Raw genomic sequence first — 16,922 nt, forward strand, 5'->3', positions numbered from 1 at the left:
AGCCCCAGCCGCTGAGGTCCTGCGTGGGGGGAGGTGGAGTTGGTTCCGAGGAAATCCCTGCGGGCAGATCCCCCGCCTAGTGTCGGGATGTTCCCATTCATTCAGCGTTCATGTGCTTGAGCGCATGCCGGCCTGGGGATCGTAGAGATGACTCAGATACACCCTTTCTTTCCTGTGCCTGGTGTGTGTGGGCGGTAGAAACATCTACGGGTGCACGGAGAACGTGACTTTCAAGCTGAATCTATTAGCACGATTAGGCAGGCGTTTGCCAGAAGAAGAAAGGAGGAGGGGATATGCCAGGCATTCCCAAAATAGGCAACTGCACTGAAGATGCACTGATGCGCCTAGCCTCTATTCTCTCGAGAAAAAACGTGGGGAGGAAGGTATGGGGGGGTTTCGTTTGGGGCAAATTATGCACGGATTGAGATTGTCTTTTCCACATATTTAACACAGGTTCACTGCGGGAATTACAATTTTTAATAGTAATATTTCACAAGCCAATAGCATGTAGGATAATGTCTCTTAATAAGCTGATAAATAACTCTAGAAACCAATGATAGATTAATTACACTATTGTTCCAAGCAAAGGGAAGGTGAAAGAAATAAAGTCCAAATTTAGTGCGTATACCTTTCTGCAAGTTTGTTCTAGGTAAAGTCAGTTGTTTCAACTAAAAGCTGGGTATCAGCTGCCAGCTTAGGTCCCTCAATCCTGGAGCACACAGCAAGCGATGGCACCAGTGTTGGCAGACAAGGCGGGCTGCTTCTAAGTTTATCATTCCAGGGACCTGTACGTGCTGGGCACCACTGCCTACACGAAGTAACCTCACCAAGACAGGAACAGAGAATCCCTTCTCTTCCTGAAGTTGCCACACAGTTTACCACCACTGCCACTACTAACCAAGGGGAGCCTTATTATGGCTGGAGTAAGTGTCTCAAGATCTTTGGAGAGCTATTTAGTTAGATTAGCAAAGGGGAACTTTACCCAGACCAAACACTCTCAGGAAATCCTTATAAATTCTTGGACTTTAAAGTTTAAACATCCGTCACATTTGGAGTATCTGAGCTGTCCATTGTAGTCAAAAGGGTCCTTGATTAGTGGAAGGAGTCAGAAGAGTGAGAACCAGAGAGATATGGCCCCATGAGAAAAGTTCATCCTGACATTGCTGGTTGTGAAATTAGAGGAAGCCTGTCAGGAGGCAAGGAATGTAGGCAGTCTATACAAGCTGGAAAAACCTCCCACATAGAGTCTGCAGAGGAATCTGCTCTGTTGACACCTTGATGTTAACCCAATGAGGCCCCTTTTGGACTTCTAACATCTAGAACTGTAAGATAATAAATTTATATTATTTTAAACCATTTTTTAAAGTATCACAATTGTCTCTCCTCCACATATTCTTATCAATAAGTCCCCAGCAGTGCCAATCAACAGTGCTTATCAACAACAGGTATTAATGACAACATCCTAGCACAGCTTCACACATGCGCGCGCGTGTATTTCTGTGTTGTTTGTTGGTTTATTTCTTTAGATTCCACATATAAGAGAAATCACATTGCATCTGTCTTTCTCTGACATACTCCACTCAGCACAATACCCTCCAGGTCCATTCATGCCTCCACAGATGGCAAGAACCCATTCCCTTCCATAGCCAAGCAATATTTCACTGTACACATGTACCACCTCCTCTTTATCCATTCTTCCATCAACGAACACCCAGGCTGCCTCCACATCTTGGCTATTGTAAATAATGCTGCAATGAACAATGAACATATGGATGCACATGTTCCCTCAAAGTAGCATTTTGGGTTTCTTCAGATAAATACTCAGAAATGGAATTACTGGGTCCTTCTTTGTCTCTTGTTATAGGCTTTGTTTTCAAGTCTATTTTGTCTGGTATAAGTATTGCTACCCCAGCTTTTTTGTGTTTTTTCCATTTCCATTTTCATTAAATATCTTTTTTCATCCCTTTACTTTCAAGCTATGTGTGCCTTCAATCTGAAGTGAGTGTCTTGTACTCAGCATTTGTAAGGGTTGTGTTTTCTTATGCATTCAGCCACCCTGTGTTTTTGATCAAAGTGTTTAATCCATTTACATTGAAAGTAATTGTTGATATTTAACTATTGCCATTTTATTATTCATATTCTTGATCTTTTTTTTCATATTAAAGAAGTCCCTCTAACATTCCTTGTAACACTCCTTGTAATACTCCTTATAATACTGTGATGATCTCCTTTAGCTTTTTGTTGTCTGAGAAGCTGTTTATCTGTCCTTTGACTTTAAATGATAGTCTTGCTGGATAGAATAGTCTTGGTTGTAGATCCTTGCTTTTCATCACATTGAATATTTTGTGCCAATCCCTCCTGGCCTGCAGAGTTTCTGTTGAAAAATCAGCTGACAGTCATATGGGAGCTCCCTTATAATTTACTAATTGCCTTTCTCTTGCTGCTTTTAGGATTCTCTCTTTGTTTTTAACATTTTTCATTTTAATTATAATGTGTCTTGGTGTGGGCCTGTTTGGGTTCATCTTGTTTGGGACTCTGAGCTCCCTGACCTTGTATGTCTCTTTCCTTTGCCAGGTTAAGAAATTTTTCCGTCATTATTTCTTCAAATAGGTTCTCAATCCCTTGTTTTCTTGCTTCTCCTCCTGGTACCCCTATGATGTGAATGTTTTTACGCTTCATGTTGTCCCAGAAGCCTCTTAAACTATCATCATTTTTATTATTATTATTATTATTATTCTTTTTTTCTCTTGCTGTTCCAGTTTGGGTGTTTTCTGCTATCTTGTCTTCCAAATTGTTGATTTGAGCCTCTGCTTCTTCTTGTCTACTGGTAATTCCTGGAAGTGTATTCTTCAATTCAGTTATTGTATTCTTCACTTCTGACTAGTTCTTTTTTTAATGGTTTCTATGTCTTTTTTTATGCTTGCTCTCTCTTTGTTGAAGTTCTCACTAAGTTCCTTGAGCATCCTTAGAACCAGTGTTTTGTCTCTGGTAAGTTGTTTGCCTCCATTTTGTTTAGTTCTTTTTCTGGCGTTTTCTCCTGTTCTTTCATTTGCGCCGTATTTCTTTGTTTCTTCAGTTTGGCTGCCTCTCTGTTTTTTCCTGTATGTTAGGTAGGTCTGCTATGTCTCTTTCTGGGTGGCCTTATGTAGTAGGTGCCCTGTGCGGCCCTGGCACAGTCTCCCTGGTCACCTGAGCCGGGTGCTCCAGGAATGTCCCTTGTGTTCAATGTGTGTGCCTTCCTGTTATAGTTGAGCCTTGATTGCTATTGGCATATCAGTGGGTGGGATTGGTCCTCAGGGTGACCGGCTATGGGGTTTGGCCACATCCACAGCTGATGGGCTACTGTGCTTCGGGGCTTACCACACAGAACAGGGTTTGCCCCAGTGGGCTCTGGTGCCTGTTGAGACTGCCCTTTGGGTGTGTCACTTGTGAGGCTCACTGGGCAGTACTCTGCTGTGGTCTGAAGCCAACCTCCAAGTATGTTGGTTCTGGGGCTTCTTGGCAGGGGTTCTGGTGCAGACCCAGGTCAGCCACTGCCTGTGATCAGTTGGGGACTACCTGGTAGGAGCTACAATGCGGTACATGGTTGGTCGCTGCCTCTGCTGGACCTGAAGGCATGTGGGAGAGGCCATGCTGTGAACTGAGGACAGCTTTCACCAGTACCAGGTCTGGGGTAGCTTCGCAAAAAGCCAGGACACACTAAGGCCTGCTGCCACCTGCTGCCAGTTGCTGGTTCCTTTAAGGTTCAGCTGATAAAGCTTCCTGTGGTACGGAGTTGAGTGTGGCGGGGTCTCAGTGAGTCAGCAGGGCGGAGCTGTGGAGCTCACTAGGCTAATGAGATTCAGAGTTGGCCATAAGCATAGGGGGTGGGCTCAACACAGGAAAAGATGGCGTCTGCCTGCCAGCTGCACGGAGGAGGACTGCATACAGGGAAGTTGCCGACTGTCCTCCACGCTACCCCGCTGAGGTCACACATCTCAGTCTGCCCATATGCCTCTGACGCCTCCCAAAACACCGTGCCTCCGCCGGAGCCCAGGGTGAGTACCTACAAGTGATTCTGTGCGCGGACCTTTTAAAAGGATACCTGGTTTTCCCGCCGCCTTCCGTCCTACCAGACAGTCAGAAACCCCACTGTTTTTCACAGCCAGGTGTTGTGGAGGATCCTTTCCCAGCACCAGCCCTCCTGGATGGGGAGCCTGGTGTGAGGCTAGAGTCCCTTACTCTGCTGTGGCTGAGATATCCTTCCCAATTTTCATCTGCCACACAGATGTTCCGGGCCAGCCCGTTTCATATCTCTGCCCCTCCTCTACCAGTCTCAATGCGGCTTCTTTATATCCTTAGTTATAAAACTTCTGTTGCGCTAGACTTCAGATGGTTCTCCAGGTTGATTGTTCCATAATTTAGTTGTAACTCTGATGTGTTCACGGGACGAGGCAAACACAGTGTGTATCTACTCTGCCATCTTGTATCGTTTCCCTAATGTTGATCACAACTTTGTTAATTTAAACAAAATTCACCCTCAGGTCAAAGCAATTTCACTTAAGTCATAAACAAGTTCATTTGAAATCATAAGAAAGCAATACACAAAAGGGGCAAAGAAGTAAAACAAAGAAGTATGTCAAGGGTGTCCTGAGACAGAGTGGGCAGGAATGACAGGCAAGGCCATCAGAGGAGAAGAACATGAATTGTGTCCAAGGCAAGCATTCTACAAAGATTAAAAGTGTGCAAAAGTCAGGATGAAAGATAGCCTTTGTTACAAAATGATGAAATTTGGCTAGATTTTATTGAAATCTAAGATCAGTGCCTTTGGTCACCCTACTTCTTACCCCTGGAGTGCCTACTTTAAATCCTATGACTTATGTACACATCCTTTCTGCCTTTTGGAGCACAGCTGAATTGTCACCTCTTCCATGACCCTCACTAAGTCACATAATAGTTTATTCATACCTTTTGTCCCAATCTCTGACTACACACTTATGGTGGCGTCTCATCATCCCACTAGTCCCTGTGTTCCTTAGGGAAATCTGTGTCTGATAAATCAGAGTCACCCACAGCACCTACCACAATGCTTTGCCCTTAATTTATCTTCCATAAAAATGTATTTAATGAATAAATAAATGAATGAGTGACAATAGTGTAGTAGGAAGACCAGGGGACTGGAATCAGACGACCTAAATTCTGGCTGCCACTACCAGCTTTGTGACCTTGAACAAGTCAAAAGTCAGTCACCCTCTGCGGGGAGAGGGCCATGGCTTCATGAAATCTAAAGTTCCTTGTACCAGACACTTTGCTGAGTTTTAGGAAGCATGGCACCTGTCATCATTTTTCACCCAAAATATTATATGTTTTATCTACTAATAAAATAATGACGTGTCAAAACACTTTCACAGGTATCATATGATCCCCAAACACTGATTTTAAAAATAACAAAACTGGAACTTAAAAGAGGTTAAGTGGCTCTGCCAAATCACAGCTTATAAGTGATGAAACCCAAAGTTAAACTCCTAGTCTCCAAATTTTGTGTTCCCCAATATTCATTTTTTTAAATTTTTATTTAAAAATATAGCTAACCCCCAATATTCTTAATTATCAATACCTGCTTTAGCTTTCCTCCATCATCATAAAACCAAGACTTTGATTCTTTCCCCAATAACATTCCTCACTGGTATTAACAAATTTGGCTGCTTGAAATATATGTCAAATTTAATAGGACTCAAGAAAAGAATATCAGTTTCAAGTGTGGAAAATCATTTTCCTGAAGGTAACTCTTCAATAAACTGCTTGTTTTTATCTGTGAGTTCCTATATTGCTAACATGGTAGAAGGCTTGAGCAGGTGACACTTACAGATGAGAATACAATATCACCAAGATGATTGGTACTTGGTTACCCTGTAATTCGGTTATCATTAAGAGGATTTTTCCTTATTTAAGTAGGTAATTTTTTAATCTTTCAAAAACCACTTTCTTCACTGGTCTATAGTTGTCTGTAGTCTGAGATCTTCTAAATTGGGGGCAAAAAGAGCATTTGTGATACCTGGCATAGGACACAGACTGAATGCCTGCATAACCATCACTTCAGTATGTTTGAATCTTGGCATAGCTCCACTTATTCAAAAACAAAAGTCTGTCATCACTCAGTCCTGAAGCAAAAGTAATGAAATAGGACACAAAAACAGCCACTTACTTGTAGAAACTAATAAGCTATAGAGTATGTCCAGGAGAAATACATTCTAATCATGACAAGAGTTAACATGCATTATAGGCAACATTCCAAATGTTTTCTTCCTGTATTAGCTCATTTTGTCCTCACAACCACACAATCAGGCAGGTACTATTTTTAGCCCCATTTTATAAACAGACAAGGAAGCTAACATACAGAGAAGTGGTCACACAGCTGCTAAGTAGCAAAGCCTGAATCCAAACCCAGGAAATCTGGCTCAGGAATCTAGGCATGCATTCGTTTTTCTCCCCAAAGATCTAGTTCCCTGAAACAAAAAGCACATTTGATCTTTTCATTTTGTTACTTAAACACCTCTGTTGTCTCTGGTAGCTTCATTGGGCAGGCCAGGCCTCGACTTGTGCCTTTTCGAGTGCCATTCTCAATGCAGGAAAAAGCCTTGCCCTCCTTTCTTCAACTATCCAATTCATTTTAAGACCCAGATTATTTCTTTCTCTTGAAATTTTTGTAACTCCACCTCTTTGCCAAAGCGGTCACCAATTTCCGTTGTAATTATCAACTTACATATGCCTTTTTCAAGAGATTCAACTCCTTAAGGCAAGGACCATGTCTTATTCATAGTTGTATACCCAACACTTGGTATATATATATATATATATGGTAAGCATTTTTCAATGTATGGAATACAATCTGTCCTTTCCTCATTTTATCCTCCCACTTTTTTTTTGTACCAAATTGAGCAATTCCCTTTTCACTAATATTTTTTATTTGTAACACATTAGAAATGTATTAGATCAAAACCCTCAGTACTTTCTTGCTCGCCTCATCCAAAAATACTTACCTCCATAAGATTTGAATGGGGGTGAGAGGGGGCATATTAAAGGTCTTCTAGGGTTAGTGTGAGGATGGACCCAGCCTCCTAGGACAGTCACTTTTATTTCCAAGCCAACCCACCCTCTGTGGACTGGACAGTAATGGTATTAAAGGGACCTGGGGGGACGCTGAGACTATGCAGCCTAATCCAGTAGACTTCATCCACTGGTGAATACCCCTCAACAAAACAAATAAAGACTGCGTATACTGGGCTTTGTGTCAGGTTTGGGATTACAAAAATAGAATCCATTCTCTACACTCAGGGAGCTGACAGTCTAGTAGGAATGCACATCCTGGAAGGGAATGCTTTTGGACACTAGCGTAAAACAGATAACGAAACATCTGGACTCCACTCAGTAACTATGGAGCAAAGCACTGTGTCAAACTTCACCAAGCTTGCATTTGCATAGAGCAAACCTAACCCACTTTACAGTTATCTGTAGCTCATTGGAGTATCAAATTACTAAATTTGAAGATGGAGGGTTTAGCATAGAAGGTATAGTTCAAGAGTTAGCAGAGAGAAAAGCAGTCATCTGAAAAGCTGCATTTTCCTCCTAGCCCGTCCTTACATTGGTCCCTCCCTCTGTCGTGTGACCTCTGTTAAACACATAGTAGGCTCAGGTTGGGCTGAATGGATGATTATGCTGGGTGAAAGGAATTACATAAACTCAAGTCTAGAATAAGGAAGCAAAGACAAGTTTTGTCATTACCATGATTTCAGAAAGGGAGAGACTGGCGAAGATGAGTATGTTGGAAGAATGTATAAGGGGCGACAGTCACAGTACCACACGCCACCACCTCTCACCATCAGTGAGGAAACTCCACAGCACTAAGGAGAAGGCCCACTTGGTACATCCAACTGGGATGACTTGGAATGATGGGCGTAAACCTTTACCTCAAGTACTATTACACAGACTTACGGTGCGTTATAGTTAGGGAGTGAGTTCCCTGCTACATTTCTGAGTATATGCATTCACATGGATTTTCTCATTTCATTGTAGGGGAAAAATAATAAGCCCCTTCTTTGAGTAGGAAGAAAAGAATATAGGAATCTTCCCTTTAATTTAAAAGAAACTATGAAACAAGTCACTTACAAATAAGAATGCTTTATTTCAGGTGCTAAGTCCTTTATGCTGGCAAGAAAAATAGAGAATACAGAAATTTTACTTTTTGGGGAACTAAAGAAAGAACCTATTTGCTGATTAATGAAATTGAGGCAAAGGTATTATGTTCTCTACCATAAATGACAAATCTCTCGTTTTCCTAATTTTTAATTCAAAGAGACAAGGATTCTTGCCAAATTGTTTTATTTTAACCCATTTAAGATGTGAATATTTATATTCCTGTAGATGGCAAGGTTTGTAAATTAGTTTTTTGGGATTTTTTTTTTTTTTAAGATTTTATAGGGGAAGGAGCACAGGACTTTATTGGGGAACAGTGTGTACTTCCAGGCCTTTTTTCCAAGTCAAGTTGTTGTCCTTTCAATCTTAGTTGTGAAGGGTGCTGTTCAGCTTCAAGTTGTTGTCCTTTCAGTCTTAGTTGTGGAGGGCACAGCTCAGCTCCAGGTCCAGTTGCCATTGCTAGTTGTAGGGAGTTGAACCAGCAACGTTGTGGTTGAGAGGACGCGCTCCAACCAACTGAGCCATCTGGAAGCTCAGCAGCAGCTCAGCTCAAGGTGCTGTGTTTAATCTTAGTTGCAGGGGGCGCTGCCTTGCGGGACTCGAGGAGTTGAACCGGCAACCTTGTGTAGTTGAGAGCCCACTGGCCCATGTGGGAATCGAACTGGCAGCCTTCGGAGTTAGGAGCACGGAGCTCCAACCGCCTGGGCCACCGGGCCGGCCCCTGAATTAGGTTTTATATAATTGTGGGACATCATAAAACAGTGTAGGTGACAGGACATAAATCGGACCTGTTGTTAATCTCTTCAGATGCAAATTAATTTAAATTGAACTTGCTATTTTGTTCTTACTTAAACTCAATCCTTTGAACAACAAAAAAACTGAACCAAGCAAAAATGCTTTTAACAGTCTACAAACCTGAAACAAGATAATCTTGTGCTTTTATAATACCTTCTCCCTTAGGGTTCCTGAGGTTGGTCATAAAGAATCCACAAGTTGGATAAATTTGGGGTTGTCTTACTACTTTAAAAATGTGTAAAGAACACTTTTTGAAATGTTTCAATCAATAATAACCAACTACCACTTATTTAGACCCTGTTTTATTTTGAGCACTGTGCTAGATGCTTTGCAAACAATTATTTAGTCCTTACAGCTACCCTGAAAAGTAGATATTATCTCCACCTTACAGATGACAAAACAGGTTCAGAGCAATTACTTGCCACCCATCATGTGATCAATGATTTTGTACAGCCACTGCCTTGCAATTGAATTTCAGCCTCAATAGCAAATGCCCAAATTTAATTATCAAACATTAATCAAACTCTTAGTGGGTAAAAAAAATAGTGTAAAAACTTCTCAGATATTATAGTTTAAGACAATTTGGGCAATCCTATATAACATACAAAGGTAAAAAGATGCTTAGGAGAGGTTCACGTAAAAGCCAGTAATGTGGGGCGGCTGGATGGCTCTGTTGGTTAGAGCGCGAGCTCTTAACAACAAGGTTGCTAGTTCAATTCCCACAAGGGATGATGGGCTGCACTCCCTGTAACTAAAGATTGAGAACAGCAACTGAACTTGGGGCTGAGCTGCACCCGCCACAACTAGATTAAAGGACAATGATTTGGAGCTGATGGGCCCTGGAGAAACACAGTTCCCCAATATTCCCCAATTAAAAGAAAAAAAAAATTTTTTTAAAGCCAATAATGCCCAATAATGTTCTCCCCATTTCAGAAAGCAGAAAATCACCCAATATTTCTTAAATACCATTATTTGTTATCTTTTACTCTTTTATTTTTTAATCCTGTAACCATACAAAAAGACACAATTGCCTTGCCAGTACCAGGTACACCACAATCATGACAGAATAATCGCTATGCAATTCAGTTACCCACCAGGTGTAGCCCTTACAGCAGCTGTGATTGCACCCTCCTGGCCCCATATTCCTAATCTGTGTCTCTCTATATACTTCATAAAATGTATTTTTAATCCAAAAATGAGATTAAATCCTGGACAACTCAGGAGTCTTTACTTTCCTACATGTCTGCTTTCTGAACTAGCAGGAAAAAAGTGTGGTTAGGGGAATAGGAACTGTCTTGATACTTTACAAAGCATCACTCCCATTGCACAGATGGGCAGGGAGGTTGGGGTCTCGGTTATCAGATCCGTGTGCTACATAAGTCAAGAAGCAAAAGAAAACTGCCGAGACCGCAAGTAAGGAGTCTTGGTCTCCAATGGCAGACTATCCCTAGACACTGGCTCAGACTCAGTGGGTTAATTATTTAAAAAGAACCCAGTTTCTGATCTGACCAGGGATTATGAAATGGGAAAACTGAAGGGTAAAGACTTTTTGTCAAAAATTTTAAAACAAAAAAATTCAAGTATCCTTCTTCCTAATCTGGCTTTGGCCAAGACAATGGGACCAGACCACTAGATAACTGAGATGGTCAAACATAAATTAAAACATAGTCAAGAGAATGGCCAATCTCTAGACCCAGTGCCTTTAAAACTCTAACACATTTCTATTCTATACTGCAATTCCTCTTGGAGAACAGAAATCCCAGAGTATGTTTATAGGAAATACGAGTCTCGTAGGAAATATCTATGAGTCTGTTAAGAATGATGACCTTGAAATAAAGAACTTTTTGTGATATCCAGTACAGCAGCCACCAGTCACGTGGGACTGGTACTGCACACGTAGCAAGGGGCGAGTGTGACTAAGGTACTCGATTTTAAATTTCATTTAATCTCAATATAAATTTAAGTTTAAATAGCCACATGTGGCTAGTAGCAATTGTAATGGACACTGCATTTCTAAATACTATAAAAGTTAATGTCCAGCAATTAAAAATGCATTTGGAAAAAAAAAAAAAAAGAATCTTCCTTATGATCCCGCAAAAAGGCCAGGAAGTCACAATTATTTGTTCAAAAAGAATCTTTTTCTGATTCATTCCCTGAGGCCAGTAATGATTTATTGCCACCCAATCAGGCAAGAGAAAATAATGCAATTTAATGTCACTCTCAGCTTCAAGCTCTCAGGTGTCCTTTTATTTACTCTCAGGGTTGTTCTTTACGTTTTCCTTTGAAGCTCTTCCTACCTTACTGTAAACCAAAACCAACTTCTTTTTCTCCATCCTTGGTAGTCTCTCTCACTGGGTAGACTCAATGACCTGGTCATCTGGATCTTTCCATCCTCTACATTGAGAGGTTGACGTTTTCTGGTATTTTGACAACAAAACCAAAGAAACTTAGTAGCACACTGATCAGAGAATACCTTAATATAACAGTCCAATAACAAAAGAGAAAGAAAAAAACAGTAACAACAGGCTTTGGAACTCAAGAAGAAGATGAATTTGGAACTGAAAATGAAGAAATGAGGGCCATTTTCCCTGAACACTTTTTCCAAGTCCATTCATGAGGAAACCCTTCAACTTCAGGAGGCTTCAAAGACTTTTCTCTGTGAATTTTCCGATGCTGACTGAGGTAGGCACTTCGGCTGAAGCATTTCTCACAGTCGGTACATTTGTAAGGTTTCTCTCCTATGTGGGTCCTCCGGTGCCTGATGAGGTTGAAGCTCTGACTGAAGCACTCACCACAGTCAGGACATTGATAAGGTTTCTCTCCGGTGTGCGTCCTTTGGTGAATCACCAGGGTGGAACTCTGACTAAAAGTTTTCCAGCACTCAGGACATCTGTAAGGTTTTTCTCCCGTATGTGTCCTCTGATGTCTAATGAGATGGGAGCTGAGGCCAAAACTCTTTCCACACTCACAACATTTATATGGTTTCTCTCCAGGCTGGATTCTGCATCCTTCTATCACATTGCAGTTCTGACTCAAACTTTCTTCATATTCAGAGCTTTCATAAGGTTTTTCTCCTGTGTGCATTTTCCGGTGTGTAATGAGGTTTGAACTTCGACTGAAAAGCTTCCCACATTCTGCACACTGGTAGGGTTTTTCTCCTGTATGTATTCTCTGATGCTTTATCAGAGTAGAATTACAACCAAAGCCTTTCCCACACTCAAGACATTTGTAGGGCTTCTCACCGGTGTGTGTCCGCTGATGGCGAATCAGGCTGGAACTCTGACTAAAGCCCTTCCCACAATCAGGGCATTTATAAGGCTTTTCTCCAGTGTGAGTCCTCTGATGTTCTATTAGGACGTAACTGTGGCTGAAGCATTTCCCACAAACAGGACATTCATATGGTTTCTCACCTGTGTGTGACCTGTGATGCTGAATAAGGTGAGAGCTGCTGCTGAAACTCTTCCCACATTCAGGACATTTATAGGGTTTCTCTCCCGTGTGAGTCCTCTCGTGGATAATAAGATGGGAAGTATTGCTGAAACTTTTCTCACATTCACTACACTGGTAGGGCTTCTCTCCTGTGTGTGTTCTCAGATGCTGAATCAAGTGAGAGCTGTTACTAAAGCATTTCCCACACTCAGAGCATTTATAAGGTTTCTCTCCTGAGTGCGTCCTCTGGTGAGTACGCAAATGAGAACTATTACTGAAGCTTTTCCAACATTCGGAACACTTGTAGGGCTTGTTTCTGCAAGATGAATTCTGCTGGACAGGGGCACTGGTGTGTTCTCCTGGGACGCATCCCCAGTGACTGGGTTTTGCTTCCTCGTTTTCTGTAGAATTTCCCTGATTCTCTGACTTGGCATCATCCTCACAGAAATCATCACACCAAATCTCATCTCCTTGGGACCACGTCAGTGGCATTTCTTTTGCATCCTCGTGTTTACAATATTGTGGGCCATCTCTTTTAAACCATTCAGATGAGGCGCTCTCTTTAAGTTGATTTGCCTTAGGGCTATTGTGTTGAACAGCTTCCAAATCATTCCTTTCATTTCCTGCAAGAATAAACAAGTATTCTAAACATACTCCCTAATCTTTGCCCTGGGAAGGAAATTCTGAATTGCAGTGGAAGAGAGGGAATAACAAAGTAAAACCTCATAAATTATGTATAAAAATGGTGTTTAAAGCTGGTTTTACTTCTTTTACTCTGTGTTCACCAGAAGCAGGGGAATTTTCTGTACTTAAGCGACAACACTAATCAAGCACAGTTGACCTTGAACAACACGGGTTAGGGGTGCCAACGCCCCTGCACAGTCAAAACTCCACATATCACTTTGATTCCCCCAAAAACTTAACTAGTAGCCTACTGTTGACCAGAAGCCTCACCAAACATACATAAACAATTAACACAAATTTTGTATGTTATACGTATTATATATTGTATTCTTATAATAAAGTAAGCTAGAGAAAAGAAAATGCTATTAAGGAAATCATAAGGAAAACAGTTATAGTATTTATTGAAAAAACTTGTGTATAAGGGGACCCGCACAGTTCAAACACACGTTGTGTTGTTTAAGGGGCAACTGTATTTGAATAGTTGTCAGCAACTGCCAAGGAGGATATCAATCTAAAAACAAGTTCACTAACTTTGTCGTAGAAGACATAAAAGAAAAAAAGGGATCTGAGGAGGGAGACATTGAATAGCACGCCATCTGCGGTGAAAACTAGACAATATCTCCATTCAAATCTGAGCATATATAGAACTAATGATAGCCACTATTTATTAAGAATAGTAGCTTGGCATATGATATCTTATTCATTTTTAAAAATGAGACAGATACTGTCATTCCCTTTATTATTATTAAGGATGAAAAGACTGAGGCTGTAAGAGTTAATAAAGCTTGTAAGTTAGAGAGCAGGGAATCAAATTAAACTTTGTTTCATTCTAATGCCCCATTCTTTCTACATACTCTATAGCACATCTTATAATGGATTTCCAAAATATTCAGATCATCTTCTTGATCCCTCACCTGTAAAAGGGCTTTTCACACTCTCCTTCTCTGCGAAACCATTGGAATCTGACACCAACAGTGTTTTCTCTTGCTCCATCACAATGCGCACAGCCAGGTTAAGGATCAGAAATCCTGTGGGAGGAAATAGGTCATGTTTGGAGGCATTTGGTAAAATGTATTCTTTCTTCCTTCCCACCCATTGTAACAATTGTAGGCACAGAATGTTCTGTTAATAATACTGAAAATAAGAAAGATGGTCTTTAGAAGTCTTTTAGGAAAATCTTTGCTCAGATACAAGTGTTTAGAATTAAGATTTAATCGGATTTACCTTTTCCAAGGAAATAATTTAAAAAATTAAATCTTCACATTAAAGTCTGAGGCTCAATCTTCAAAAATAAAATGAATGTCAATAGTCATTTTCCACTCAGAGCTTAGAGACACTTTTAATTGAAAAGCAAACTAGTTTTTTGGAAATTACCAGTAATAAGACTTCAAGGAATCAATATGCAGGTATGAGAAGCAGCTAAAGAAAAAGCACCCTGTTTAGTTTAGAAAGAATAACTTGGTCCTTGACAGAAGGATGAAATCTTTGAAGTCAATTTCAAAAGAAAATTAGGATTTATATAACCAGTAACAAGAAATTAGGACAAAGCAGGGCTAGAATAATTATAAGCAATAACCCCTAAATAATTATAAACAATAACCCCCTAACAAGGGACCTCTTCCTTGCCTCTAAGTCTGTTATAATCACGATATCCATTTGAAACTAAACCTTATCTTCCGGAGCCAAATACAATCCCTGACCTACTTTAAGGGACTAGAAAATGTGATCTATCACTAGAAGGCAGTCACATATGCACTTGGCATCCATTGCAGGATATAAAGACTACATAACCTGAGAAAAACGAGAGCCTAAAAGAATGACTTACAAAGGTATGCACATGAAAAAGAAAATGGTATAGTTCTAATTTTGACCCTCTTATTGCCTATTACGTGCCAGGCAGTGAACTAAATAATTCACACACACTATTTCTCATTTAATTATCACACTAGCCCTCTGAGGTATATTAACACTACCAGCACTTTACAGATGAGATAAAAAGACATTAAGAAACTTTCCCAGGGCAACATAATCTGAAAGTGGTAGAGCAGGATTCAGTCTCAACTCTGTACCCTGACTGTCACAGTTATCTATTACAGTAAAACTAGAGCAGGAAGCAGAGCTGGGCATGACCCCAAACTGCAAATGATCCTCCAAAAAGGCCTTTATTTTGCAATATATTGACTGGATTTTTAGAAGGCTTAAGGTCTTCTAAAGATTACAGCCTTATACCTTATACCAAAGGGATCTGGCTGACACTCCCTAAGCACCCTCAGCAATTAGGGGTCTGTTAAGAAAAGGTGAAACTAGACTCAATTATAAACATCCCTTGTCCGAGTGGGAAAAAAACAGACACCTGAATAGAAAGAAAGAAAAAAAGAGGAAAATTGTTCAAACGGAGTAATATGTTTTGCTTTCTGACTTGCGTATTTCTGTCAAACTCCTTACAAAGGAAGCGAGAGCCTGGGTAACAGATAACCATTTTGCCTGCTAAGAAACTATTAATTTTGGTCGGAGTGGAGCCCTTAGCTCAGTCAAACGGCAGCAAACTCAAGGCCATAGATGGTATTATAAGGCTGTCACTCCACCGAGAAGGTCAGTGTTCAATGTCAGAGCGCAAACGGGATGAGGATGGAGCCTGAATGCACTGATTAAGAACCGTTGGCAGGGAGCACAGGTTGGGGTGCCCTGCAGGGTGAAGTTCCAGGAGACCAGATCGGCTCCAGCTGACAACATCCTTTAAAGGACTCCACAAGCGCGGGAGGGGCGGAGGCTTGGGCGGCTGGAGAGGCAGGGCCCTCTCCCCTTGCAGCGAGGGATCCCCCTCCGGGAGGTGCATTGCACCCCGGGCGGTGCAGTTTCCAGTTCTGCCCGCAGCCCTCTGCTCCCTCCCCCGCCCCCCACCCCCGAGAGAGAACTCACTGTTCTGGGGGATACACCCAAGGCGCCCTGAACCCCCAGCAGGCCCAGCTGTCCGGGAGAAAGCCCCTTCGGACCCCACCAACCCAGGGTCCTAAACTCTCAAACCAGCCAGCCAGAAACCGGAAGTTGCCCTGTCTTCTCAGACTGGGTTTCCCCGAGCCTCTCTAGAAAACACCGATGGCCACTTCTCGTTGATCTTAACCCTTAGGGTCCCGGACAAGACGGCGCATGCTGGATTTCCTTCCCTGGTGCTGCCATTCGCCAACCATAATTCTCATCCCTCACATTTGTCAGGCGCCTTGTAACAGGGGCCTAATTAGAGCTTATATTTTCCCTTGACATCAGGGCATCATCAGATTTATTATTATCATCATCAGAATCACTAGCATCAAAATAAATCGAGTACTTATTAAGCACCTGTTGTTTCTGTTCCCACCTATGCTTTAGCTCTCCAATCTGTGAAACAACTGGAGAGCTAAGGTATCCATCCACATATAAAACAAATAGTTTACAAGCCACCATTATTACTAACATTGGGAGATATAATCACCCCTCTTTGGTTACAGAGAAAATGGAAGCTGGGCCCTTCACACCAAACACACAAATCTACTTGAGTCTGCACCCCTGACACTCTCTTTCTTCCCGCCTGTTACAACAGAGAACTGGTCCTTCACATTTAAAGCAAGCCCTTCACTGGTGCTCTCCTTACACTATCAACTAACCTCTCAATTCTGCCAGCCCCAACGCAAAATACTCCTTTAGCTTTAAATTTTATTTCCTCTCCCTGTTTCTGTTTTACAACCTCCTACTCACCTTTTAACCCATTTCTCCTGCAGCAAAAACTATAAATCACTAAGATTACAAATGACACCCATGTTAGTGCAACTGGTATTTTTTAGTTCCCTAGTCTTTTTTCAGGAGTT

At 41.4% G+C, this 16,922-nt stretch overlaps 2 protein-coding genes across 6 annotated transcripts in view; one reads left to right on the forward strand and one right to left on the reverse strand.

Moving 5' to 3' along the window:
- The first annotated feature begins 2,772 nt into the window (after positions 1-2,772).
- The window catches only part of LOC148757832 (uncharacterized), a 135,692-nt gene continuing 121,542 nt past the window's right edge, over positions 2,773-16,922 (forward strand). For both annotated transcript variants that reach the window (XM_088798959.1, XM_088798960.1), the window contains exon 1: positions 2,773-4,037. In XM_088798959.1, the coding sequence (XP_088655085.1) occupies positions 3,888-4,037 (150 nt within the window). In that variant the 5' untranslated portion in view covers positions 2,773-3,887. The remainder of the gene's footprint in view (positions 4,038-16,922) is intronic.
- Positions 8,138-16,132, reverse strand: ZNF572 (zinc finger protein 572). Of its 4 annotated transcripts, none has more exons than XM_074316415.2 (4): positions 14,455-15,648; positions 14,305-14,362; positions 13,995-14,108; positions 8,138-13,019 (listed from the first exon to the last, which is right to left on the reverse strand). In XM_074316415.2, exons 3-4 carry the CDS (start codon positions 14,071-14,073, stop codon positions 11,503-11,505), a joined length of 1,596 nt encoding a protein of 531 aa, XP_074172516.2. In that variant the 5' UTR covers positions 14,074-14,108; positions 14,305-14,362; positions 14,455-15,648; the 3' UTR covers positions 8,138-11,502. The 4 variants fall into 4 exon arrangements, with proteins under 4 accessions (XP_074172516.2, XP_088655080.1, XP_019578438.3 ...); XM_088798954.1 differs by having other exon boundaries at positions 13,995-14,214; XM_019722879.3 differs by lacking the exons at positions 14,305-14,362; positions 14,455-15,648 and adding an exon at positions 16,000-16,132.

Source organism: Rhinolophus sinicus, chromosome 6 (genome assembly GCF_057876585.1).
Source record: "Rhinolophus sinicus isolate RSI-liver-muscle chromosome 6, RSI-T2T, whole genome shotgun sequence".
NCBI lineage: Eukaryota > Metazoa > Chordata > Mammalia > Chiroptera > Rhinolophidae > Rhinolophus > Rhinolophus sinicus.

Coding starts and splice junctions, on each gene's coding strand:
- ZNF572 (XM_088798955.1), bottom strand. CDS start 15,813: ATGTTGTCAGCTGGAGCCGATCTGGTCTCCTGGAACTTCACCCTGCAG. Junction 14,109..15,725: donor CTGCCAACGGTTCTTAATCA/GTGCATTCAGGC, acceptor TTCCTCCCACAG/GATTTCTGATCCTTAACCTG. Junction 13,020..13,994: donor TGTGAAAAGCCCTTTTACAG/GTGAGGGATCAA, acceptor TTATTCTTGCAG/GAAATGAAAGGAATGATTTG.